The following is a 27,041-nucleotide window of genomic DNA, read 5'->3' as shown; positions in this document are numbered from 1 at the left end:
TTGAAGTTTCATTAGGTCCCATTTGTTTATTTTTGTTTTTATTTCCATTACTCTAGGAGGTGGATCAAAAAAGATCTTGCTGTGATTTATGTCAAAGAGTGTTTTTCCTATGTTTTCCTCTAAGAATTTTATAGTGTCTGGTCTTACATTTAGGTCTCGAATCCATTTTGAGTTTATTTTTGTGTATGGTGTTAGGGAGTGTTCTGATTTCATTCTTTTACATGTAGCTGTCCAGTTTTCCCAGCACCACTTATTGAAGAGACTGTCTTTTCTCCATTGTATATCCTTGCCTCCTTTGTCATAGATTAGTTGACCATAGGTGCGTGGGTTTATCTCTGGGCTTTCTATCCTGTTCCATTGATCTATATTTCTGTTTTTGTGCCAGTACCATATTGTCTTGATTACTGTAGCTTTGTAGTATAGTCTGAAGTCAGGGAGTCTGATTCCTCCAGCTCCTTTTTTTTCCCTCAAGACTGCTTTGGCTATCTGGGGTCTTTTGTGTCTCGGTACAGATTTTGAGATTTTTTTGTTCTAGTTCTGTGAAAAATGCCATTGGTAATTTGATAGGGATTGCATTGAATCTGTAGATGGCTTTGGGTAGTATAGTCATTTTCACAATATTGATTCTGCCAATCCAAGAGCATGGTATATCTCTCCATCTGTTTGTGTCATCTTTGATTTTTTTCATCAGTGTCTTATAGTTTCAGTTTGCAGAGGTATGGCCTTCTTTAAAAAAAAAAAAAAAATATATATATATATATATATATACACATTGGGTTCAGAAAACTTATTGAGCTCAGGAAGTATTGGAATGGAATTTTATAACATATAGAGAACTTTAGGCATGCTTCTTGCCATTACTAACATAATACACATGGGAGGCTACTTATTGCTTTTTGCTGCCTTTGCTCTAATCACAGATCAGCTCCAGAATTTATACCCATTTTACAAGCATTCATTAAAGAGTTCACTCAGAATACACACTTTCCAGTAATTCATTTATTTCATTTTGCCTTGTTTTTAACTTATTTTAAAAGCTTAGGAAAATTGTCAACGTGAAGGCCATAGCATTCCAATTTATTAAATTTTTCCAATAGTGAAATTAGATGCTGTAGCTCATGAATAACTCTCACAGTGAATGCAGGGGTGAATAGGACCTGTTAGATCATCAGTGCTTAGCTTTGGGTGTGATGTAGCTTCAGCCAGTATTTTTATTAGCATTTAACCCTGGGCTTAGGTCAGGTCAGCTCACACAGGATCTTAGATTTCTTCGGATTGTCAGCCAGAGAGAGAGAGTACACACTAGAGAGTATTTTCTTGGTTGGTATCATGAGAAGGCAAATCTGATAATGCTTGATTTTGCCACAAAAGCCCTGGCCTCAACCATATGCTCATTTCTAACAAGTACTATATGAAAAATAATAAAATATATCCCTTTTGTAAAATTAAGATGCCATCTGCTTTAGGTCTTTCCCCATTTTCCTTTTTATTAATTTCAACCAAAAATGCATATAATAAACTAAGCAATTTTTTTATAAGGTTGAGAGAAAATGACAAGTAGGACTGTTCTGTTTAATATTGATGTATTGAATCACTTTGATTCATTTGCATAAAGAGTGCTGCATAAATGAAATGTAAAATGATATCCTTTTGGCAAGAGAAAACCCAGCATCTTACTTCAAAAATGAGAAAAAATTACTTTTAGCGCTTACATTAAAAAAAAAAAAATGCTGCTTCCTCTTTGGACACTTGTGTCAACCACCGTGACTTGATCCAACCCTCTGGCCTGTTTATCTGTTAGGCTTCTCTGCCACAGTATTTGCTTTACTCGTTGAGGGCTATTCTATAAAACTGGTAACAAAAATATCATATAATGGTATCATTTCATGAAGAACAATTTGCTTGATGAATCTGAATAAATTAAGATTTTATCATAATTTTTCATTATGATAAACAGGCTTTTCTTTTCATTGTCTGGGGAATAGTTTTGTTTAATATTTCCTTGCTTTCCTCTAGTCATTGACATCCTTTTACTTGATACTAATAATTTTTTCAAAGGTAAAAAGAATTTTGACATGATGACGATAAATTTATTTTTAATGTTGGTACCTGAGCAGTCCCATCCAACCTTTTAGAAACAGCTCCTTCAAAACAATTTATTTGCCATGTATTCTTTTTGATTAAATTCTACACTCTGTAGCATGAATATCAGAACGTAGTGGCTCATCTTTGACACATCTGATATTTACATATGCACTATTTACCAAGAGTTTTCAATTTAATTAAAAATGTTTGTATGACATACCTCAGCGGATGCATTTCTAACAGGTATTGCCACTCAGAGTGTGGTTCTTGTTTAAGCGAGATCACCATCAGATTCATTAGGCGCCTCAAAGCCCTGGGCAGCTCTGAGGAACCAGTTTGATGGTGTAACAGCCACTGTCCTGTGATTCTGGAGAGTGAGATCCCATACCTCTCTTAAATTAATTTGTTCTTACTGCTTAGTACACTCACTCCTCAAAAAGAAAGTTTTTTTTCTGGGGAAGAACCTCTTCTTACTTACGAGGAGTTGTGCAGGGAGACATTTCCAGATGTTACTCCTCTCCTCAATGGCACTTGTCTTCTGAGGGTTTTTGACTGTGCATTTATAAGACTTGAGGAAGCTTTAAAAAAATTAATTTGAAAACTTATTATGAGTTGTTTCAGGCATCATTAACAGAGGAAGGCATGCATGATGGAGAAACCAAAATAAAATGTTCTGCCCTAGAATCAAATACAGTTCCCCTTCTCAACTCTGTATATTATTTTTCCCAGTTATATTTTGCATAGGTTGACAATTAAGAGCCCTAACAATTCCTAAGCAAATTAAATTATTACATACTTAGTTGTTTACTTGTAAATGTTATATGTGATTATACAAGAAAAGTACAGTACATGGTTCTCTAAGGATATTTGTGACCTCCAGTCGCTTTCCTCAGCTGACTCAAGAGAAGTTTCAATCTCTTTCATGTTATGATCTGACCATATTGTCAGCCCAGTACTGGGCTGGTTTATTCAAAGCTAAATAATAGCTAACTAGATGAACTAATAAAAGTATCTACCACAATCTGCTATGAGCATATCTATTGCAGTAGAAATAGAATAGCCTATAATTACTGTGATTGTATCCCTAAAACTCTTATAATTATTTCATAAAACACCCATCACCTTTGAGAAAACACAAAGACTCTTGAAATTCTTGTTCTAATTAGTCTATAGCAGAGTTTCTCAAACTTTAAAATGCACCAGAGTCACCTCAAAGGCTTCTTCAAACACAGATTGCTGAACCCCACCCCCAAAATTTCTTATTAAGTCTGCAGCGGGGCCTGAGAATTTGCACTTTCAACAAGTTTCCTATCAGGGAACCGCAGTTTGAGACCACTGCTCTGTAGTTTGCAATTTTTACCGCAGGTTATTAAATCAGCATTGGCAAGGCACTTTCTGGTATCTCTGGGACCTTACAGGGAAAGGGTTAAGTGAGGAAGGAATGGGCAGATAATAGAAATTTACCCAATGGGCCACTTTATACCCCTCATCCCTTTTCAGAGGGATACTCAGTCCTATTATGTGCACTTAGAGAAAAGTAGGTGTTTGTATAATTTAGGAAACAATTTACTCTTTAAAAATGTTTCGCTTTGTAATATCACTTTAAGATCAGGCTTGCAAAATTCTTAGAGCCCATTCGCGTTAATTTCATTTACAAGTGTTCATAACTCTAGGAAGACATTAGCTATTGGTCATTTATCGTGTAATACAATTATCCTAGAAACGCAGTTTTTAAAAAAACAGTAAGCCCTGGGCATTTCTTTAAGTTGAAAATATTTTTTCTTTTATGTCTTGGGTCTCCGTGTCACAAGCTGAGAAGGATATCTTTCCTTCTTAACCAAATCTGATAGTTCTAAAACCCATTGAAGTAACCTGCATGGAACCATAAAATTGAATAAAGAACATTTTGTTTGTAGGTTCCTCATAAATGTTTATGTTTAAAGGGAGAAAGATACATCTGCTTTACAAGATCTAGAAAGAAATATAGAGTGCAGAGCCTGTTTTCCTCGCATTTCAGCCTGTCTCCCATTCTGTATTGATGCTCATAATTCATCTAGATTCAACTTGGCCCTTCTGAAGAGCCATCACTCTGTTTCCAGGCTCTGATCCATTAAGTTGGTCAAAGTGAGTTTCCTATCTGCATTTTTTGTTGTTTGCAGGTAGAGTGACACATCTGTCACTGTTTAGATCTCGTTTACTGAAGACTAATGACCAAATGTAATGCCAGAAGGGAGCTGTTGTCTTCCATTATTTAACAAGTCTGGAAGCCTTGCCTGGTCCACATGTCCTCTTCTCTGCCGTGTGTCTGACTCTTACACCTAGAGTATATCTTTGCGTTGAAAAATTGCATATTTACTTTGAAGACAGGGAGCTAATCTGGACAATTTAGACAAATAGATTTGAACGTTAAAACTTTCCTTAGAAGGCTTTTACTTTGCCAATATAAATACAACCGTAATCTCACCAAGGTATCGTCACAATTGGATATAAGCAATAGGTGCACATTTAACGCATTCATTTTCATGATGGAATGCCCAGTATGTTACGGAATATTACACTCAACACAGACTCCATATACTCACGCTGCAGCTCATCAGTGTGAAAGTCTTACATGGTTTATTGGAAGTGTTAATATTTCTTTTAAGGTAAGGAAGACCAATCATCTCATATTGTTCATTTGTTCTCTGATTCATTTATTCACTCAACAATTGTTAGTCATTTCCTCCCAGGCTACAGTGTTTATGATACCCCTCATAATTGCAAAAGCCTTCCAGCTAATTTGCTTTTGATCTTTACCACCTCTTTCCTTGGTGTGCTCCCCTACCTCAGTCAGCTATAAAATTAACAGTTTTAACACCCAGGGTGATAATTTTTCTTGGCGCTTTTGCTGTACATCACATACTTTTAACACCCACCCTGTTTATCAGAACATTCCACAGTAGGCAGAGGAGAGACTACAGTGGAGTTAACAGATTAGCAAGCACCATCCAACTTGAGGAAAATGAAAAGCATAGCCATGAACATACTGTGCAGTATGACCCACTACTGCCCCCTACCCAGGAGGGTAGCATAACACACACTTCCCACCACTAGCTGACCTGTCATTGAAAAACATGTATTAGCTACATTATTCTTACTTCAAAGGATGTGTATGTCTCTTACATAGAAAAAGAAAACAAACAGGGAAATGAACAATGGTATAACAAATTGGCATTACACAAGCTATGCTTATATTAGAAGCCATCAGCGTAAATGAGATTACTGAGAGAAAATGTGTAAAGAAAAAGAGAGGGGCCCTAAGACAAAACCCTGAGGGAAAACATTTAAGTGCTCTCTATAGAAAGGAGAGCCAACAAAGAACAACAGCAAGGAGTGGCCTGAGAGGTAGGAAAACAAGGACTCTGCAGTATTGGAAATCCAGAGGAGACTCTCAAAAGAAAGGTCAGCTATGCCCAGTGCTGCAGACATTAACATATATTCAACCCCCTGCCCCCAATTAAGAAGCCAAAAGACATTTTTAGAAAGTATATCTTACCGCTAAGTTGTTCTATGAAAATTTTATTGTTAGGTGATTCTAGAAACGTTGGACTGCTAAAATATGTTGACTCTCCCCTAACATCCTTTGAAAATAAGGCTTCCAGCAACCTTGAGCATTTAAAATATTGCGCCTGTACCTACAAATAGGTAAAAATCCTCCCATAGGTGATGAGGAAAACAGTTCTTACTAAACATTAGGTGATGGTTTCTTTTGCAAGGCAAGGAACCATTCTCAAGCCTCGACTCGAACAGCTGTGCATTAACTCAGCTGGCAGGTGATACATCCGAGCGGTCAGAAGTTCGACGCTGAGCCTCTGGGTGTGCCGTGCAGGCATTTGACAGGCTTCGTGGTAGTGAACACACACACACACACACACACACACACACAGCGTCAGGGAACAAAAACCTACAGCAGCAAAAGCGACAGCAGAGGGAGCCAGTGGAAGAGCTAGAAAACAGTGTCGGGCTGTGTAGGGGAGCGTCACCCAGCTTGTTGTTCTCTTGAGGGTATCGTATGATTATGTGACACATTTAATATTTTATAGATTATTAAATTTAATAATTCTCCTCTGACATTGCAATTTTTAATTCTGTTCTAATTTCAGTCTGTAACTAATTTTTGGAAGTGTCCTAAAAGAGTTTATTTATTAGTGTTAACAATGATAAATCCTTATTACTAATAATTGTACTGTTCATTGAGAGCATAATGTGGGCTGAGCACTGTGCCGAACTCTTCACTAACATAGCATCTAATCTTCACAAAAGTAGTTAATACGGGGCAGGTATTGTTTCTATTTTGAAGGTGAAGATGAGGTCTTAATTATTTGCTTAAGTCCACACAGCAAGAAGTAATGAAGGCATGTTTGTCTGACACAAAAGCCATGTCCTTTCTATTATACAACCTTGGTTCACGGGACTGGCATTGATGTTCAGTACTTCTTTCCCCCAAGTCACTAGAATCAGTGATTATATTAAATGTGTTTATTTCTCTTAGTCTAGTGATAAGGTTAGTAATTGAATTCACCTTGTCTAAAAAAGGAGAAATGGCATATATCAGAGAAAATTCAGCTAGAGGAAAATCTTCAAAAAGATTCAGCCCCTAAGTTGATCTTCTAAAGAAAACAGTAAGTGATTGGGATAAATAGGAAAGGACTCTTTTAAAAATGATAGTACCCAGGAAGAAAAATTCCTTAAAACTTTCTTAAACTAGTCCCTTCTGAGTGGCCCAGGTAGCTTATTAAACATTTGCCTCTTACTCAGCAGGTGTTCTAGGGAGAATTTTCTCTAGCAGTAAGTCCCCAGTCTCTTCTGGGGCTGACAGCGCCATAGAATTCCCTGGGGGTCTTGGGGTCACCTGTAAGGGTATAGTCACAAGGTAGGTTTGTCTCCTAAACTGAACTGAGAAATACCTCTGTCTTAAACTGAGAAAGAATTCAGAATCACAAAGAATATTAAAAGCTTAGACCATAGCTAGCTGCTCTAATGATGACAGAACTTCTCTAGGAGAAGAATACTTTGTAAAGATCTTTAAGAATGTATGCCCTTCTCAATTCTTTATGGAGTTAAGCTAGAAATTGAAAATTAAGTTTTCATATAAAAACGAGAAAGGACAGTGCTGTTCATTGTTATTAGTGCCTGCCTGCTGTTGAGCCAAATTTGCAGAAGAGGATGCAGTCACGATGTAATGTTGTGTGTATGTTGATGTGCTACAACTTAGGTCTTAACTGTACGGCTTATTGAGATTTGTGGTCTTGACTGTCAATCTTTGTGTACTTTAGAGCGTACTCTCAGAGCCAGTGCCAGTGTTTTATGTAAAACTTTTAGCTTCACCAGCTCTTGTCATATTGCCTAGCACATTTATATTGGATTCTCAAAAAAATTTTTGTTGACTGGCTTGTTGGCTGTCTTTTCACAGTGATTCCAAATATATTTCAACAAAAAATTAACTAATTGCTTTTTGGTAAATATAAAATGACATTAAATCTCTTTTTTATGTGGCAAGTTGCTGAGTTGGTATTTATATGGAAATAGAAATGCATAACTTGTTTTAAGGTTGTAGAGTTAAATTTAGGGCCTGGAATACTCAAGATAATAATACTCTTGTCATCCAACAACCACCCAAGCCACACCTGTTTTTTTGTTACTATTTTTGAGGCTATTTACTAAAATTGGTTTCAAAATTATAATCCCAAGCGTAACACATTTAAAGTTATTTGGTACTTGGGAGCGACGACGTTCTCATTAAACTAAGGAAAGTTCCTGAATGTGTGTGAATGGGGAGCGAAAATTCTGATATCACAGTTAATATTCTTTATGTGAATTGTTTTCAATATAGATTTCTTCGAACACTTCACAGTTGGGCGGTGCTGAACCTGTAAAACGCTGTGGAAAGTCTGCACTCTTTCAACTGGCAGAGGCAAGTTCTAAGAATATGTTGTGATAAGATCTGCAGTGATCGAAGTCACAATAAAGTTAATCGTAACGGTGTTCCCTAAACTGTACCATCTCACCTGTGACCATAAAGTGTGTTGTATCTAATTTTCAACAATGAGAGGATTAACCTTTAACTTAAGGAAGTGGACTTTTGCTATGAAAAGTCATTAAGCATTGAAAAAGGTTACCCAGGGAAATTGCAAAATCTTTTTCACAGGTAGTATTTTAAAATAAGGTCAGTTTTCGTCTCTTTCAGATTGGTTAAGTAAGTACATCCTAAACCGAGAAGAATGGCCTAGGTCATTTTCCTCTTCTCTGGTTCTCCTGTGATATCTATAAATCCCTAGAAAGCACTACCGTTAAACTAGGTGGTTGATGTTTTAACTTGCGGGTTGTTTTCAGTGAAGAACTCAAAGGATGTGTTCTAAAGTCTGGTTTTATAGCATCTATCAGTTGTACATTTGATGTGACGTGGGTGTAAAATGCTACTACTCCTTTGGCAAAGTAGGAAAGATGCTTTTGTAAAGCCTAAGGAGGACAGAGCCCTCACTTGGTGGGGGATGGTGGGGGGGAGAAGATGCCGGGAGTGGTCATTGCTGGGACAGGTGGCAACAAGGCTTCCTCCGCCAAGACTGGACCGATCTGCCCTACTGGGACTTGTGCGAGAAATGGCTTTAGCGCCAGGACACTGTTGTAGCAGTTTTCTCTTTTGGTGAGACAAATTAAGAGGTACAAAATGAGTGACCCAAAATCTCTATATTAAACTTCCTTTTCTCTCTTTTTTCTGGCTTCCTTCCAATGAGTTCCTTCTGAGTTTTTTTGTGATATGGTTCTTTTATAAATTCTTTGAGTTTATTGAACTTAATGGGACAACCTGTCATTTTCTAAATTTTATGGTAGCTTGTATCATAAAAATTTAGCAGTTTTAAATATCTTTATTTTTTTTTAAGTTTTATTTTATTTTTTTGGCCACACCTCGTGGCTTGTGGGATCTTAGTTCCTCAACCAGTGATCGAACCCGGGCCCCGGCAGTGAAAGTGCTGAGTCCTAACTACTGGACCGTCAGGGAATTCCCCCTAAATATCTTTAAATTAAGCTTTTAAAGTCCAGCCAGATCCAAATTAGGAATATAAAAATAAAAAGGCCTGAAACAGTAAAGTATGTAAATAGTGGGACAAACTAATCCATTTTTGTCTGACATGAAGCTGACATGCCTCTTGTATAAGAGAAATTCAGACTCAAATAGAGGGCTACGAATGACTAGAAAAATTAGGAATGCCACAGGGAATAGTTTTTATAAAAACTGGGTAAGTCAGTGGCAGAGTACTGTTTCTGATAGAACTAAAATGATAAAGATCTGGCAATGAGTGTGCCTTTAGAGTTGTAAACGTGTCTTAGTAAACAGGGAGACTATGAGGTCATAAATTTGTCCACTATCTTTAAGACTATATAGATTGTCAAGATAATTTATTTGAAAGAAGTGATAATTTTTCTTAAATAAGATGAATATGGCCCTTTCTGCGTTTCCCGGAGGATGGGGTATGTACATATATACAGACATATCCATATGGTCCTTTAAATATTAAACAACACTGATTTATAAAACACACTAGCTTTCAGTGTGAATATTTGTTTATTAAATAGTTTTGTATTAGAAATGTATGGACCTTAGAGGTGCTTTGCTGTGGGCGGGGTGCTAGAGCAATGAATCTGTCTTCTCGTTTTCTTTCTTTGGCATAACAGTCACAAAAAAATGGATTCCCCATTAAATCAGAGCTCATTAAAAAGAACACTCTTCAAATTTGTAAGGATGCATCCCAAATATAAAACAGATGCTATGGTTTAACAGATGTTTCAATGCTGGTATCATAATTTAAAGGGGTAAAATGACTGCAATAAGCCTATTCCAATTATAGCAAAATCAGCTTATACTCAGACTTAGTTTCTTATAACATCCAAGTAAAAATAATATGCTTTTGATGGAACAGGGTTGGTAAAAAATAATTTACCAAGAAAATCTTCTCACATTATTATTTGTACCACATGAATACGATGCCATAATGCTAATAGAGTGTGTTTTAGAATAACATCCTAAAGCCTTCCCAGTTTATAATTAAACATAAATATGTGCACAATGGATTAATCAGCATCTCTAAATAATCACCAGTAGAAATATGCTTCCTCAGTTATTTTTTATTCCTTGTGTATTTGATGTTCATTTTTTCTTGAACAAAGTATAATATTTAATTATTTTGGGTACCTCTTTAAATAAGTATGACAGGATATTGAGGAGGATTTTTCCTGTGGCCCAGAATTGATGCCGTTGTCTGATATCCTAAGGAACAGCTTTAAATTTACACATTCTAAAGGGATAGCAATCAACAAGCCACCTTCAGTTTGGGCTAGATTCTTCTCTTGGGATTTATAAAGAGACAGCCTTTTCCAGCTGTCATCCCTTCTACCACTCCAAGGGTTTCCCCTCACGTCCCCACCCTAACCCCATGGGTGGGGCTATCATGGGCTTGGCAGTCATCTGGAATATTGTGGCTTTTCTCCTTGTCCTGTGGAGGAAAGCAGGCAGTGCTTCTTTCCCTTCATCACCCCTGGCCTCTGTCAAGCAGAGTGAAGACAGCACTGAGAGAACCCCTGTTAAAGACTAGGGGTCGCACTGCAAGAAGTGTCTTCTCATGTTTTGGCGAGAAGCAAGCAATGTTTTAGACGTTGATTTACTGCGGTGCCCTTCACCTCTCTGACCAGGCCAAAAGAGAACTGGAGGAAGTCAGCAGCAGGGAGAGACTTAGAATAGCCTGATGCACTGTCTTGGCATTGCAAAGATGCATGAGTTTTCCAGGGGCCAAGTAAACAAGTAGAAGGTAGTTCAGCTTGATCAGGCAAGAGGCCACAGAATGGTCGTGGGGAGAGGGCAGGCCTGGGACCATCACATCTCTCACTTGAGGACACTCTGAGGAACTCCCACAAACAGGAGTGATGTTCAGCTTGTTTGCACAGGACAGCTGTCCCGGTACTAAAATACAAAATACTTCCTATTGTTGGTAAAAAGACTGGGACCCTACCCCTTGAGTACCTTTGCAGTAACTCTGCTAGCATCCCAGGTCTCCCCTATCCTTCTAGCGACTGGACAGCACAGCAAGGGGCCTGCAGCACCCTGTTCTAGCCCTGAGACCACATCCCTTCTGATCGCTTAGCACCCCTGCCTGTTAAATATTTTGTATATTGTCTCTGTCCTTGGCATCCCTGTCAAGGTCATTCAGTCTTATGTGGAGTTAGCAGGAACAGACAAAGACATAACCATGCACAGTTGGTTTTACCTGCACCATTCCTTTCTCTGTCCTCTCAACCAGAGGCTATATGTCTTATGAAGGAAGGGCCAGCAACCAGCCCCAGAACTAACCATTCATCCTTCCCAGCTCCATTCTGGTGGGTGGACATGGGAGAAGGAGTGAATGAGGAGCCCTCCCAAAGACAGGATTTGTTGCTTGCAAGAAAACTCTTCTCTTGGAGAGAAGCAAGAAATATTGTAGGCATATATTTATTGCTGTGTCCTACACCCACTTCAGCAGGCAAAAAGAAAATTGGAGGAGGCTGGCAGCAGATAGAAGGAGACTTAGATTGGCCTGCACTCTCAGTTTGGGCATTGCAAGGACCGCTCCCCATTTCCCAGCACCCCAAGCCAGGAGATGCTCTGGTGGAAGGGTCTGCTTCAGGCATTTGATTGGCATTTTAAATTGGGTGGATTTTTTTTTTTTTAATAAATTTATTTATTTATTTATTTTTGGCTGTGTTGGGTCTTCGTTTCTGTGCGAGGGCTTTCTCTAGTTGCGGCAAGCGGGGGCCACTCTTCATCGCGGTGCGCGGGCCTCTCACTGTCGCGGCCTCCCCCGTTGCGGAGCACAGGCTCCAGACGCGCAGGCTCAGTAGCTGTGGCTCACGGGCCTAGTTGCTCCGCGACATGTGGGATCTTCCCAGACCAGGGCTCGAACCTGTGTCCCCTGCATTGGCAGGCAGACTCTCAACCTCTGCACCACCAGGGAAGCCCTAAATTGGGTGGATTTTTAATAGCTGAAAGTGACCTGAAAATTCTGGAATCTATTCCAGGTATTTTTCAGGAATCTACTCCAGCTAGGAAGGGAGATTTGGCATTGTGCTGCTGAGGTCAGGGAATTGTAAAAAATACAGTCCTTTATGTTTGAACCTCCATGAGGTTCATACTGTTCAGTTCATCAGTTCATTGGCACAGGTACTATAATGTATTGTGTTTCCTTTCCTTTTGAAATTAATTAGGTCAGGTCACATAAAGAATAGCAAAGCATCCTCCTGGAGATCATTGTGTATTATAATTGCTATAGTTGGAGAGCACACAGAAACATCTTTATTCATACATTTTAGTAAAGAAAATTCTACACTTAAAGATATCTGTTACTAATATTGCCTAGTGCAACAAGTGGAGCAGTTTATTCATCTATTCTAACAAACAGTAGTTTCTGAGGGCCTACTCCGTGCTGTTAACAGCGAGGTTGTTCAAGCTACCTGCATATCGATGTACATTGAGATAACCTGTGAGCCTTCTTCTGAGATCAGTGGTTTAGGAAGACCTTACCTCGAGATCCAGTTTTGGTGTTTGGAGTGCCATGAGAGGCTGGAGCATAAGCCTAAAAATATTACTATTTGTTTTACTTCTAATTTTTTTATCTGCAAGTAAGTTTTATTATCTAACGTAAGATAATAATGACCGACATTTATTTATTTATTTATTTTTAAGGTTTTTTTTTTTTTTAACTTTGGGTTTATTTATTTATTTATTTATTTATTTATGGCTGCGTTGGATGTTCATTTCTGTGCGAGGGCTTTCTCTAGTTGCGGCAAGTGGGGGCCACTCCTTGTCGCGGTGCGCAGGCCTCTCACTATCGCAGCCTCTCCTGTTGCGGAGCACAGGCTCCAGACGCGCAGGCTCAGTAATTGTGGCTTGTGGCTTACGGGCCTAGTTGCTCCGCGGCATGTGGGATCTTCCCAGACCAGGGCTCGAACCCATGTCCCCTGCATTGGCAGGCAGATTCTCAACCACTGCGCCACCAGGGAAGCCCTGACCGACATTTATTATCTACTGTGTGCTAGGCACTTTTCTAGGTACTTTATAGGTACTCATTGAATTCTCACACCTGTCCTTTGAGGTAAGTACTATTATCATTCCTCTTTTCCACAGTAAGAAACAAAAGGACAGAGAGGTTTTGTGACTTGCCTGAGGTCATGTGGACAGGAAATGTTAGAGCCTCCGTAGAAACCCAGTCAGTCTCTCCAGAGCCGGGGCTCTTCGGCACTGTGCTATTCTGTCACCTTGTTTTAGATGAATATAAAAGACTGTGCAAGTTACTTGTTATAGGAGTTTGCATGTTATAGAAGTCTCTGTGGAAGACAGCCTACTCCTACACATATGTGTATGGCTGAATAAGATGACAGATTGTTCAAGACTGCTGTCAAAGAAATGGAGCTGATATTTCCTTTTTTAAAAGTGATTCTACTTTTGAAACTGCCAAGATACATCCTACACCCTTAAATAAGTAAGTGCCTGTTTGTGAATACACTTTGGAAGATACGGTGAGGACTGTAGGAAATTACAGTGTATGCCTCCTGTTCTCCAGGAACTTATTCTCCAGTTGCAAAGAGATAAAATATAAAAAGTTAAGGGATAAGAAATAAATTAATGGTGCAAGTGGTTTCACAGGAAAGCATGCAATGAAATGAGGAAGTTCAACTTGAGTGATACCAAAGTGAACGTGTAAAACCAGGAAACAGAGAAATTAATATCAACTGGAGTGCTCTGGGGAGCCCAGCACAGGGGAGAGAGCATGAAGAAAGATGGTCCTTGATGAAGGGGTTGTTGAGGAACAGAGGTTGAAACTAGCATCCTTTGGGCCACATCCAATTTTGTTAAGAGATGCTTTCTTTGGCCCACAATTTGTTGACCTGCATTATATTTTACATTTGAATTAGTGGCTAATATTTTAAAATTATAGATTTCAAATAAATGCATACTCTGACCTCTCTTGAAAATGTAGAGGGTCTGGAGACACTGGACCAGCCTTTCTGCATGAGAACAATTGGTCAGAGCTGATAAATGGCTGCCCTCTTAGAGAGGTGTTTGCTGTACAAATGTCACGATCCTCTCCTTTCCCTACTGAGCCCCGACTCTGAGTCCAACAGTCATTGCCAACAACCATTTACACTTGTCCACACCCCTTTATACCTAACCATCAAAACACAGTAGAGACTGTGATTTATGCATAATTAAATGGAGAGATGGGGGAGATAGAGCAAAGAGATAAAGGCAGGCAAACATGAAATAGGTAGATGACAAGTAGACCAGCTGGGCAGAGGGGAGGGCTGTGCTAGGAGATATATGGAAGGTGAAGGTAGAGTGTAGCTGCAAGTCAGAATTGGGAGGGTGTTTAGTGTAAAGCAGAGAAATTTGTACTTGAAAATAATGAAGGGCGGTTGAAAATTTGGAGCAGGGGTGTGCCGTGGTGAGAGCAGCGCTTGGAGAGACTCACTTGGCAGCTGTGTAGAACAGAGTGGAAAGCCTCTGTGGACATCTGGGTGTGGGAAGACAAGAACCAGCATCTGGGGATCTGGCGGTGGGCATGGGAGGCTGCAGGGGATTCAGGTGGATTTGGTGATCGAGTCAATGTGAGAGGTAAAGCAAAGGGGAGTCCGAGACAACTCCAGCTCTGAACCTGAGTGTGGGAAAAGAACGGCTTCCAGAAGTTTACCCTGGTCTTGGAGCCCAACTTCAGGAAACCTGGATGTTTGTGAACCGAGAGGGGGCCCCACAAGTAGAAAAGCAGAGGTGAAAGATGCTGAGGGGGAAGGGATAACTGAAGAAATCCAATACTGAAAGAGTCAACACGAGGGGACTGCCAGCTAGGTAAACAGTTGAGTTTGGAAAGCAGAAACCCATGTTCCTCTGAGCACAGAAGAAAGAAAGGTAAAAAACAGTCACCCCAGGATTGCTGGATTTGTCTGTGTTGTACTTTTCTTCTTTATCTCAATTTGTGAAACTGATAATCTGTTACGGGGAAGTTGAAGAAAGAGAATGCTGGATCTCTCTAGACATACTCTTCATATATATAAAAAGCAAGATTGTAGATATGGTGGGTCCAAGGGAATTGGAAAAGTTGTCATTAACCCTATTTATTAAAAAAAGGATGAAGACATTTTCAGAGACCTCAACACCCTAGTTTTTCTTGCGTTCTAATTTGCAAAAAACCCTTATAATTCAAGTCAAATGGGTAGGTAAAGATGAATTTATTCTAGTATCTATAAAAATTAAATCTTATGGAAAATTATGGCTCACTTTAAGAAAAGATGAGTTATGTTAAAATTACAGAAATTCTATACTATACTGAAAAAAGTAGGAAATCTCACCCCCCCCCACTACCAATTATAGGTGGTATTTGATTGAGGTATGACTCCAGTCAAGTGTTCTGCTGTGTCCTCATATCATTGATGTGCATTCACCCTACTGTAACCCCCTGAAGCCTAGAACCTCAACATGTAGTTCCCAAGTTCTCAGCTTCACCTGCACTCTTATCGTAAAATTGAATTCTAACACTTAACGATATATTAGAGGGGACCTTTTGTTTGAAAGTGGTGTGTTTCTTTCCTTTTTCTGCTGAGTTGCAAGTCATTTTTAGAAAACTCCTAAAACTTTTCATTTTATTTCCAATTGCACCAACTTCCTTTTGTAGGAACTGAAATATAGGAATGCACCTAATGACTTCCTTTAACACCTTTTGGGGAGACTTCAGTAAATGGCCTTTTGGAGCAAAGGCCATCCCCACTCCATCTAGTGTCTTCTTCAGAAATGGTATAGTTTCTGAAGAAATAGTGAATAAACATTTAAACCACCATTTCACCTGGCCTAATTGTTTCAGCAAACCAAACAGTAAGCTACTTAATATGCACAGATTTTAGTGCTGAGAGACACTTAGACCACTGTTCTGTAACCAGTTATCTTTTATAATAAAGAAAATTGAATTATCTTAGCAGTGATGCTATTCTTTATTCTCTGAAACCATCAGCCAGTATATTTTTATGGCAAAAACATTCTGGTTCTATTTAATTATGGGAGACATGCACATCTTGGAAAAACACCACGAAATGCCATCCTAGTGTTATGTCTACACTGTTTTGGCAGATAATAAGCCAGTACAAAATGATTGTAAACACACCTTGGCTGCAAAACATTTGTTTTGTACTAAAAAGCAGAAATTTAGAAATGGAAACTTCTTGATTAATGTCAGTGGGTCTGTTTGCATACTGCCTTGTTTTTAATCTAGCTGGCTCCTTTATAACAGACAATCAAAGACAAAATATAATTAAGAGTGAAATAATATGGTACATTTTGGAACTACTTACCCATTTCTTTGTACCAGTTAAGGGCATCTTCTTCTGTGGTATTACTTGTCATCTAGTGCACGATTAATTATTTTTCACTGGCCATTTCACTCAGTCTTTTAAAGCAGGATGCATTAAAGAAATGAATCAATATCTTAACATTTGTAGAAAGGAATACATTTTTAAATGTCTTTAAAGAGATAAAAGCTTGGTGCAGCACAGATTTATTGTGTGTTTAAAGCCACTACCCAATAACAAACCCTGAACCTAAGGTGTGGTCATACCTGAACTGAAAATGACAGCCTCCCTGAACTCAGGGACACGAAAAATAATCCCTCCATTTTATCTCATCCCTTCAGTATCTTTATTGATTTTTTTTTCCTTTGCAATCATTTTGAAGAGGATAGTCTTTTATATGTCTGTCCCACGTGTACATCCAAAGGATCTGGGTTTCAACATAATGATTTTTGCTTTTCTTTTGGGACTGAGTTACATTTCTATAAGCACATCACTATCAGGCCGCTCTGACTACGCGAAACAGTGAGAAACTTCAGTGCAGTTTCGGTTGTCAGAGGTAAAGTTAAAATATTGGTGATTAGTTTTCACTGGTCCTCCTGGAAACCATAACTAAGGACAGTGTGATCACTGGTCTAGGCCAAACAGCAGCATGGTCATAATTAGAATTGTTTTTTATAGACTTATTAACTCTTTCGTGGTATTAATCAGAATGCATTTTAGATTCATCATTTACCTCGGAATTAATGAACCGTTCAGTTCAACACAATTATCTGTTGAATGCCTTCATTTTTTTTACTAGGATATTCTTGGAGGAGAATACAAAGGTGAACAGGATTCATTTTGTGCCCCCGCCCCCGGAAGTTACAGTTATTAAAAATAGAGTAGTTCCTGAGGGAATAGACGATATATATCAAATATTTATGCCCAGCATTTGATTGAAAACATTAACATTTTAACTTCTGAATACAGCCATGGGAATTCCATCCAGAAGGTGTCCTGCAGATGATTTTCCGTTCTCACTTTTAAAGAAGGTTATTGTTCAATTTAAGATAATAACAGAAGAATAAATTGTCATTTACTAAGGCATGTTCTGTTTCAAGGCCTGATTAACAACCAGCCCTCTCTCTACTAAGGGCAAGTTGGCTAATTAATAGCAGACATTAATTCTGTGCTTCCCACAGTGCAGTTTTATTCACTTGAGTTCACACTGATTTATGTTCTTTTGTGTCCACTGTGTGCTTCTCTATGTGCACTCCATGCATATGTACATAATGTAGTTTGTGTGTGCTTTCCTAGGTCCCACTAAAGTGTTGATACATGGACCCCAAAGTAGATGTGAGTAGATAATGCTTGTACCCAAAAGTAGAACTGAGCTTGATTATATCTTTAATAAGAGTTGCTTCTTGAAAGATAATTGATTTAAGATCTTTCTGAATCTGATTTTGTTGTATAGGGTTTTCCCTGCGGATATAGAATCATTCAACCCTAGAATGAAAAACTGGAGCAAAGCAGTTAGTCTACCAGGGCTATGATGTCCTGTTAATGACAGTACGAATATTACTACTACTAATAATAGCCAGCATTTATCCTACATGACATTAAGCCCCAAAGGGATGGTTGTCGCAATACATTATTCTTGCTCTGTGCTAGACACTATTTTAAGTACTATACATGTGCAATTCATTGAACCTCACAGTATTCCTAAGGCAAGTACTATGTTAACATCCACATTCTGTAGATTGAGAAACAGGCACAGAACGGTTTAGAGAAAAGGAGCTTAATTGGTGGCAGAGTCAGTGTGTTGTCATAGACAATCTCTCTAGAACCCCTGCCTTTTGGAACTGCCTCTCAATATAAAATTTGTTCACATCTCAGAGTGATGGCATCTTCTAAGAGTTACTACATCCATAGCTGTTCCTGGGCTCTGTTTATGTCATGTGAAAATACAGGCTATTAATTCCTAGAAACTTTTAAAAATTATTTTTAATCATGTTTGAACTCATAGAAAAGAAGATGAAAACTGGGAATTATTGAAGTCTCCCCCCACCCCCCAAAGTTATTGTCTAATGTGCTTCCCCAGAATCTCTGTACCCTGTATGCTGGCTTATATCCCAGGTGGCTGCAGACTGCCTTTCCTGGGTTCCTGTGTCGCCTGATTTCTAGCTGGGTTCAGCCAGTGGGAGACACTGGCAGAAGATTAGGGGATGGGAGGAAGAGAGAGGCTGGGATGTGTAGGGAAGGGGTGAGGGGGGGTGGGAGTAAGCAAAGGCATCATCTCGTCCATGTATCCAGCTCCCTCCAGATTGGCCCACCACAGGTCCATCTTCCACCAGGGACCTAGCCCCTCGGCTTCGTAACACTCCTTCCCCCATTTGTCCCTACTGTGCCTTCCTGCTGTTGCTAATCCCTGGGTTACCTCACGACCTGCTGTTTCGGTATCCCAGTTCTTCGTGACCTGTGTAATTAATTTATTCCCTGCATTAAATTCCCTTGGCTAGATAAGCTTTAAGTTGTTTCTGTTTGCGTCGTTACACCCTGACTGGTGCACAAGCCATCCTCATTTTTTATTTTGTATGCTTATAAAATAGGCTAAGAGAATGCTAATGGCATACTGTATCCAGATTTCAGCAAAACTTCTGACGGACAATCTTATGATGTCCTTGTAAACAAAATGGGGGGAGTTTAGACTCGATTATTAAACGTTCTTAGATTGCTGGAGCTTATTCATGTTCAAATCAACCTGATGAAAGGGCTCTAGAGGTTTGCCAGAAGGCTCTGTCCTTGGCCATGACCTACTCAACTTTATTACCACAGATTTAGACGAAGATGTAAAAAGCAACTTTATCAAATGTGTCTATAACACAAAGCTGGAAGGTAATTTAACTCAAATTTTGAAAAGATATACTTTGTAAGGAAAAATGGAAACTCTTGCATCTAGTTACAAAAAGTATAAAGATACAGAATGGGAGAGACCAAGCTTCCCAGCATAGTATGTGGGTAATCCAGGATTTTAATTGACCACAAGCCCAATACAAGCCAGAAGTTTTGACCTGTTTTTTAAAAACAGGTGGGATATCATATATTAACGCATATATGTGGAATCTAGAAAAATGGTATAGATGATCTTATTTGCAAAGCAGGAATAGAGACACAGACATAGAGAACAAATGTATGGATACCAAGGAGGAGGGGAGGTGGGATGAATTGGGAGATTGGGATTGACATATATACACTACTGTGTATAAAATAGGTAACTAATGAGAACCTACTGTATAGCACCGGGAACTCTACCCAATGCTCTGGGGTGACTTCAATGGGAAGGAATCCAAAAAAGAGAGGATATATGTATATGTATAGCTGATTCACTTTACTGTACAGCGTAAACTAACACAACATTGTAAAGCAACTATACTCCAGTAAAAATGAATTAAAAATAAAAACAGTGGGGCAAGTTCATCTTTGGTTCTCATTAGAAGATTAGTGTCCTTATCAACTGACAAATAGTTCCACTTTTCATCTAGAGTATTACAGGAAGGCTAGGAACTTAATCTAAGATACTGCTAAATTGAAACAGCATTGTTTTCCAGCCCTTATAAGCTTTATGTCATTTATGAGTTTTATTTGCACACATTTGTTTACTTTTGCCTGGCAACAACCCAGCGGAGAATGTACTGTTATGATCTCTCAGCCTTTATATCCTCATATGGGTTCAGGTATAAGCTACCTGCCTAGCTCACTGTGTGGCCTTAGGCAAGCAAGCATGGTGCTTGCACAGAAACCCAGCTTATTTCAATAAAGTCCATTCTCACTTCAGGGCAACCATACTGCATCTGGATAAGAGGGACCCAACTTTTGAAAGGTTGGGAAGCCTTTACATATAATGAGCAGTTATTCCAGGGGAAGAGACTCACGGGAACATAAAGTCTATCTTCTAGGATTTAAAAGTCTGTCACATGAGAGAAGGAGTGGATTAATTTAAGTGGCTTCAGGAAACAACCAGGACTGATAGGATTTATAGATTTTTGCTCAATATTTTAAAAATTTCAAACAGCATTGCCCTCTAATATGGTCACTGTCTTTGTGCAAAAAGTTGGATAACTCTCAGGAATTTTATAATATGAATTTCTGTAATGTAATGAATGAATTGTATGTAATGAATTTCTACATTAGGAAGAATGTTAAATTAGATAACATTAGATAATTAGGTAAGTCTAGAGTGACACCCAACTCTGAGAGTTTGATTTGTGTTTGTTTGGGGGTTTGGTTAGTGAGATTTGTGATTTGTAATTATTTGTTTTATTTTTATAGTTTAACTTCCAGCCATGTAATTGTTTTTCTTATAATTTAGAATTAACATGCTCTATTTATGAAAAAACTTTAAGAGCCTGAAACAAGGAAGTAAAGCATGACTAGTGCTCGAGGTAATTACCTTCCCAAGAAATATTATGCTGTTTCCCAGAATATGTCCCCAGAGTGAATGTCTGCATTTGTTCCATTTCATTCCTGGCTGTAGAATCCTATCAGGGGTGATGAGGAGAATTGTTTTGAAATATATTGAAGCTGAGTATAGAGTTTGCAAAGTGTTATTGGGTTTGCTAAGATGAACCTGTGCAAATGCAAACCGTTGGCAAAATCAGTGCCTGTGTGGCAAAGGTCCCTGAAGTGACTTATTAAAGGCCACCAGAGCGATAGTGGTTGAAAACTATAAAATTTACCTTGAGGATGCCTTTCTAGCCTTCTTCTAGCATAGTCTCTCTCCCCACCTGGGATAGTTAGATTCATGAAGGACTAGGATAATTGAGAAAGGAAAATAAAAATTATTCCAAAATTGATACAAAAACAGCAAATCTCCCCTGAGAATAAAGCATGCAGGGAAGATGAAATGTATCCCAGTGTTTCAGAATTAATTTAACATTTTGCTTTGATCTTTTTTCTGGTTAGGTTTAATAAAGGGAAGTTCTCAGCCTTCATAACTGCTTGCTGAGGTCTAAAAGTTTTCCTGAAAAAGACAGCTCTGTTGTGAATTCATGATATTACACATCTTCCCTGTGAATGATCCTGAAGGGCTGGGTACTCGTCTCATGTTCATTTTTTAAAAAAAACCTTGCACTGTCTGCCTCCTCGCGCCCCTTCTCCAGCTTCTTCCGAGACTTACTAATCATAACATAATTCTCACGGAAGGATTTGAGATGTACTGAAAGTACTAAGGGAAAAAATGAGGTAAAATAGTATCTGATGTTTAATTCAATGTATTATCCATTTAAAAAATGAATTTTATATCTGTTAACAATCTCTGACAACTTGCCATTCCATAAAATGGTGATTTTTCTTTTAAAACAGATCAGTTTCCTACTCATGTACTTGATTTGAGGGGTTCAGCAAGCCCTAATAGTCTTTTTTCCTCTAGATTGACAGTGCAGAGTAGATAAAATGAGTAATGGTTAAGAATTCCTGTGCTGCCGTTGGCTCCATCAGCCTTGTAGTGACTCGTGATGAATCCCTCCGAGGGGCTGGGGGGCTGGGGTGGAAGCTGTCAGGAATCATGGGACAGACCTTATTGATCTTTGCACCTTTAGTGTCCCCCACTGAGCCTAGCACCCGGGAGCCTTACGGGGAGTGTTTATGAATGAAAAGCCAGGTATTGAAAATGAATTTTACAATGAGCTGTAATTTCCTCTTTTAGAAAGTAGCTTTTAGATTGCAGTTTCAAGGTACATAGTTGCTGGAGAGGAAGATGGCGAGTTTCTCCTTTAATGTCCTATATGTGAAATTTGGGGAGTTTAAAAACTTAAACCGAATTGCTCCCAGATGTGTTTTGGTGCTCAAAGTTTTTCAGATTTTAGGGAAAATGATACAGTGTGTGTATCTTACAGTATGCCACTAATTCCCCTAATATATATTCAAATTCATGGGAGATTTAATAGCAAAAACATGAATAGTCACATTAAGTCAAATAATAGTTCTGGTCAGAATTTGCAGCCAGGTAAGTTTGGATCAGATCAAGTTTGCCATCAAATGGGTTTTAAAAAAAAACCACCACCCCCCCACTTATTTTTCAGAGCTTTTGTGATCTTTCAGGTTATCTGTTGGCATTTGTGGACCTATAATGTTTTGTTCATTAACCAAAACCTTCTGTAGTTCTTTAATGAATCATCTTATCATTTCTAATTTTAATCAGGTAGATAGAAATTGTTGCTATTTCTCTCATTTCCCCAAGAAAAAAGAAAAGGTAAATCTCTGAATAGAGTTTTGGGATGATTCACTAAGTACTGCCATATGTGCATCATCTCACTTAGACCTCACAGGATCCTCTGAGACAACTATTATCATCATTTTTATTTTACAAAGACAACAGAGGAATGAGGACTGAAATGACTCATTCTAGGTGCAGAGTTAGCAAGTAGCAAAATTAAGACTCAAACTCAGGTCTTTCAACTCTAGATCCCATCCTTCTTTTACCAAATCTTGTTTGCAGAGGAAAGCTTCTTGAGAAGCTGGAAAGTGAGAATTTGAGTATATGCTCCTCTGGAGTTGAATGAATATATTACAAAGCCTTTTATTAATTTGAATAAGTTAAGTTAGTTTGGCAGAAGTGGACTTGTAAAGTTTGAAGTTTGTTTTGATTATTTTTTAAAAGGATGTAATTAGACAGTTTAAGCTAGTTTCAAGTATAGAATAATGTATTTTGGTTGTTCTCTCATGTTTAACTGTTTAGATGTGCCTGGCATCAGAGGGGGTGAAAATGGAAGAATCAAAGCTAATAAAAGCAAAAGAATCAGATGGCGGAAGAATTAAAGAATTGGAGAAGGGAAAGGAAGAAAGAGAAATAAAAATGGAGAAAATAGATGAAGCCAGGTTACACAAAGAAGCAGAATTTGAAAAATCAGCTAAGGAAAATGTAAGAGATTCTAAGGAATTAAGAAATTTTGAGGAGCTGCGAATGGATGATATAATGGGTATAAAAATGGAAGCTCCCAAAGAAATTAAAAAGGAAGAATTAGAGGAAGATCAAAAATGTAGTCACTTCCCTGATTTTTCTTACTCTGCCAGTAGCAAGATAATAATAAGCGATGTTCCCAGCAGAAAGGATCACATGTGCCATCCTCATGGAATTATGATCATTGAGGATCCCACAGCATTAAGCAAACCAGAAAAGCTAAAAAAGAAAAAGAAGAAAAACAAAATGGATCGACATGGAAATGATAAATCCACACCCAAGAAGACTTGCAAAAAGAGGCAGTCCTCAGAATCTGATATCGAGAGTGTCATGTACACCATTGAAGCTGTTGCAAAGGGAGACTGGGGCATCGAGAAGCTTGGAGAAACCCCTCGCAAGAAGGTCCGCACATCTTCAAGTGGCAAGGGAAGCATTTTGGATGCCAAGCCACCAAAGAAGAAAGTGAAATCAAGAGAGAAGAAGATGTCAAAGGAGAAATCCTCAGACACCACCAAAGAGTCAAGACCTCAAGATTTTATCAGTATTTCTGCCAGCAAGAACATTTCTGGTGAGGTGCCAGAGGGTATAAAAGCAGAACCATTGACCCCTATGGAGGATGCATTACCACCCAGCCTATCGGGACAGGCCAAGCCTGAGGACAGTGACTGTCACAGAAAAATAGAGACTTGTGGCTCCCGGAAATCCGAGAGGTCTTGCAAAGGTGCTCTTTATAAAACCCTGGTGTCCGAGGGTATGCTCACCTCTCTGCGAGCTAATGTTGACAGAGGTGAGTGACTTCTCTAAATCTGAAAAGAACATGGAAACCTAGCAGAATTTCTCCTTTAGACCTATTGAAAAGAACCACAATAAAGAACAGTATAGCATCAAAATAATATTTTACATTTGTACAATTCTTTACGGTTTATAGATTATATACATTTGTCATTTTACCTATATGTTTTTAGCACCATTAAGGAGAGTTTCTACTCACTTTGCACATAGTTCTCAGAATATAAGTGTTCAACGTTACTCCAACCTTTTTTTTTTACTGGTGTTGGCTGGCTTTTTGTTTTGAAGGATCAGTATTGCATGAGTAGAGCTCTTATGTCTGGTTTTTAAAATTGATGGAAATAATTTTCTGAAACAAGCAGATATGTTTGGCAGAATCTTGACCTGTAGACTCTAGAAGCAAATAACTTATCTAACCCTCCCCACTAGGTAATCAAAATTGTAGTTGAAGTGAAGAGCTCTTTAAAACATAGCAGTATCCAGAAACCAGTTAATATATATACCTTTATTCCATAGTGTTTCATATAAATTCATCTATTTTAAAATAATAGTATCTGGCTAGGGGACTACCTGTTGCCAAGCTAAATTCCAACTATAGAGATGTGTGAAAATAGGTCTAACAAGTCCTGAATGAAGATCCTTGAGAGTACATAGTTCTCCAGGGATGTCATTCCAGTAAGTCTTGGGGAAATTAGAATTAATAGTGCATACCAGAAAAGGGCTCCCACACCTCAGGCTGATTATCTAATGGAAAAGCTAGTAGTATTGATAGTTAGTCTGTCTCATGAGTCATGTAGCACCTGTTATGATGAGACTGTGGATCTCAGAGTCTGTAAGTTACGTTTTTGCATGTTCTGTTATTAAAGGTGGTCCATCAGGAATCACTCTGAGGAATCTGAAATAGTTACAAATGGTATCATGCAAATGATACCTAAAGAGTCAAGAGGTCACTTGTGAAGCAACTAAGATGATTTCCCTTCCATCCCAATATACCAAGCACACTCTTTCTTTTGAATTTCCTTAGGGAAACGAAGCTCAGGAAAAGGAAACTCCTCTGATCACGAAGGGTGTTGGAATGAAGAAAGCTGGACATTTAACCAGAGTGGGACCAGTGGAAGCAAGAAGTTCAAGAAGACAAAGCCAAAGGAAGACTCTCTCCTTGGGTAAGTGTCTGTGAGCACAGTCAGACACACAGCACAGACCCCAAATGTGGTGGTATTTTCAAGGTAAACAAATCACCAACTGCTTGTTCTTTGAGTATCCAGTCAGCGCTTCCTGCCGTCTTAGTAAGCACATGAAGGAATACAAATCAAGTGTATCGCATGATTCCTGCTGTTAGCATGGTTGTGAGTGATAGTGTCATTCATGTTTTAAGTATAGTACAAAATGTGTAGATTTTAGACTTAGGCCTGTGTTTGAATGGAGATCCACCTTGTATTAGTGGCGTTACATTGTATATGTTTTCACATTTACAATGCATCTCCAGGATGCATTTCTCATCTGAAGTTTATGATGGATATTATATAAGTATGTTTATACTTTGCTAATTTTACATACTGTATGTACTTCATTTAATATTTCTGAAGGTTATGTACATGTTTATAAAATAATGACAGCTGAAAATGTAGATAAAATTATGTTTCTACCTCTGACTTTGTTTTGTGTAAACCATGTTCTAATGCTCTGAGATTAAAATATTAGATTAAGTATTCTCTTGATACAGAGAATATTCAGCAATTAATTATGTATTAAAATGCAGTATCAAGAAGGAGCATACGTCAAGATAAAATCATTAAGAATTATTTCATTTTTTATTATATAAAACAGACTCCTAATACCAATCTTAACAGAAAGCATTTTGTTAGTTAGGAGATTCAGTACTTTATACTGGTGAAGAAATCATCTGTATATTCAGTTGTACTGCTTTAAAAATCCTTTGAGATTTCTCATTAGCCCAATTTGAAAAGAATACATTGACTAGAAATAAGTACATTTTAATATATTTTCCATATTTTTTCATAAGTATGTTAGAGGCATGCAAATTTTATGCATTTGGGAGTATTATATTTGGTTTATCCATAAATATTTGCATTTCTCTTTGTGGGATAGTGTCCTTTTTCAACTGGACATTACGGTGCTTTAAGGTCTGGTTAATGTTAAGGCCCTCATCATACAGTGGGAGGGTGGAAATTATTTCTTGTGATGATGATTCCTCAATATTATTTATATCGAGATGACATATTTATAATTTTATATATTTTGTTTCTAATTTTTTTAAAAGTCCAAAGTAGTTCTAATTAGTTTTGCTGACATTATGCTTAAAGAATGACATGAAAATCCTCACATTGTCATTGTCAAATACAAAAGTATTTGCACGATTTTCTTAAAAAGTGACAATCGAGCATCAGGACCAGTGCTCTATATCTCCTGGAACTACCAGTGCCCTGTGGGTCTACATACTGAGAAATAAGCAGGTCTTGTTGCAAACAGTATGAAGGCCAGGGGACTTAAGCAGGCATGAAGGCTCCCCAGCAGAAAGTTCTCTGGTGCTTCCATTCGAAACTGCTGAAGCTATGAGAGAGATATTTTTACCAGTCTTCTTTGAGGAACAAGAAAAGTGAAACAATCTTTTGAAAATCTGCTCCTGAAAAGAGATTGGAGTGTGGGGTGTTTTCGTTTGTTTTAATCATTTCTAAGGAAGCCACATGTATTTAATTGGGAGTGTGGTTTTCTACAGGCTAAATCAGTGATAAAACTCTGATCTTTCCTCCTCTCCCTTCTTTAAATATTGGCTTATCAGAATCAGACTATCTGGGTTTGCTTTGTTTGG

General features: G+C 38.3%; 1 protein-coding gene across 16 annotated transcripts in view; it reads left to right on the top strand.

Moving 5' to 3' along the window:
* Positions 1–27,041, top strand: part of BBX (BBX high mobility group box domain containing) — a 280,074-nt gene that overhangs the window by 221,275 nt on the left and 31,758 nt on the right. For all 16 annotated transcript variants that reach the window (XM_068546792.1, XM_068546806.1, XM_068546805.1 and 13 more), the window contains 3 exons: positions 7,958–8,038; positions 23,201–24,209; positions 25,236–25,374. In XM_068546792.1, coding sequence (XP_068402893.1) covers positions 7,958–8,038; positions 23,201–24,209; positions 25,236–25,374 — 1,229 coding nt within the window. The remainder of the gene's footprint in view (positions 1–7,957; positions 8,039–23,200; positions 24,210–25,235; positions 25,375–27,041) is intronic.

This window comes from Eschrichtius robustus, chromosome 6 (genome assembly GCF_028021215.1).
Source record: "Eschrichtius robustus isolate mEscRob2 chromosome 6, mEscRob2.pri, whole genome shotgun sequence".
Classification (NCBI taxonomy): Eukaryota; Metazoa; Chordata; class Mammalia; order Artiodactyla; family Eschrichtiidae; genus Eschrichtius; species Eschrichtius robustus.
The sequence above is the reverse complement of the archived record's forward strand: the minus strand, read 5'-3'. Positions and strand labels throughout refer to the sequence as shown.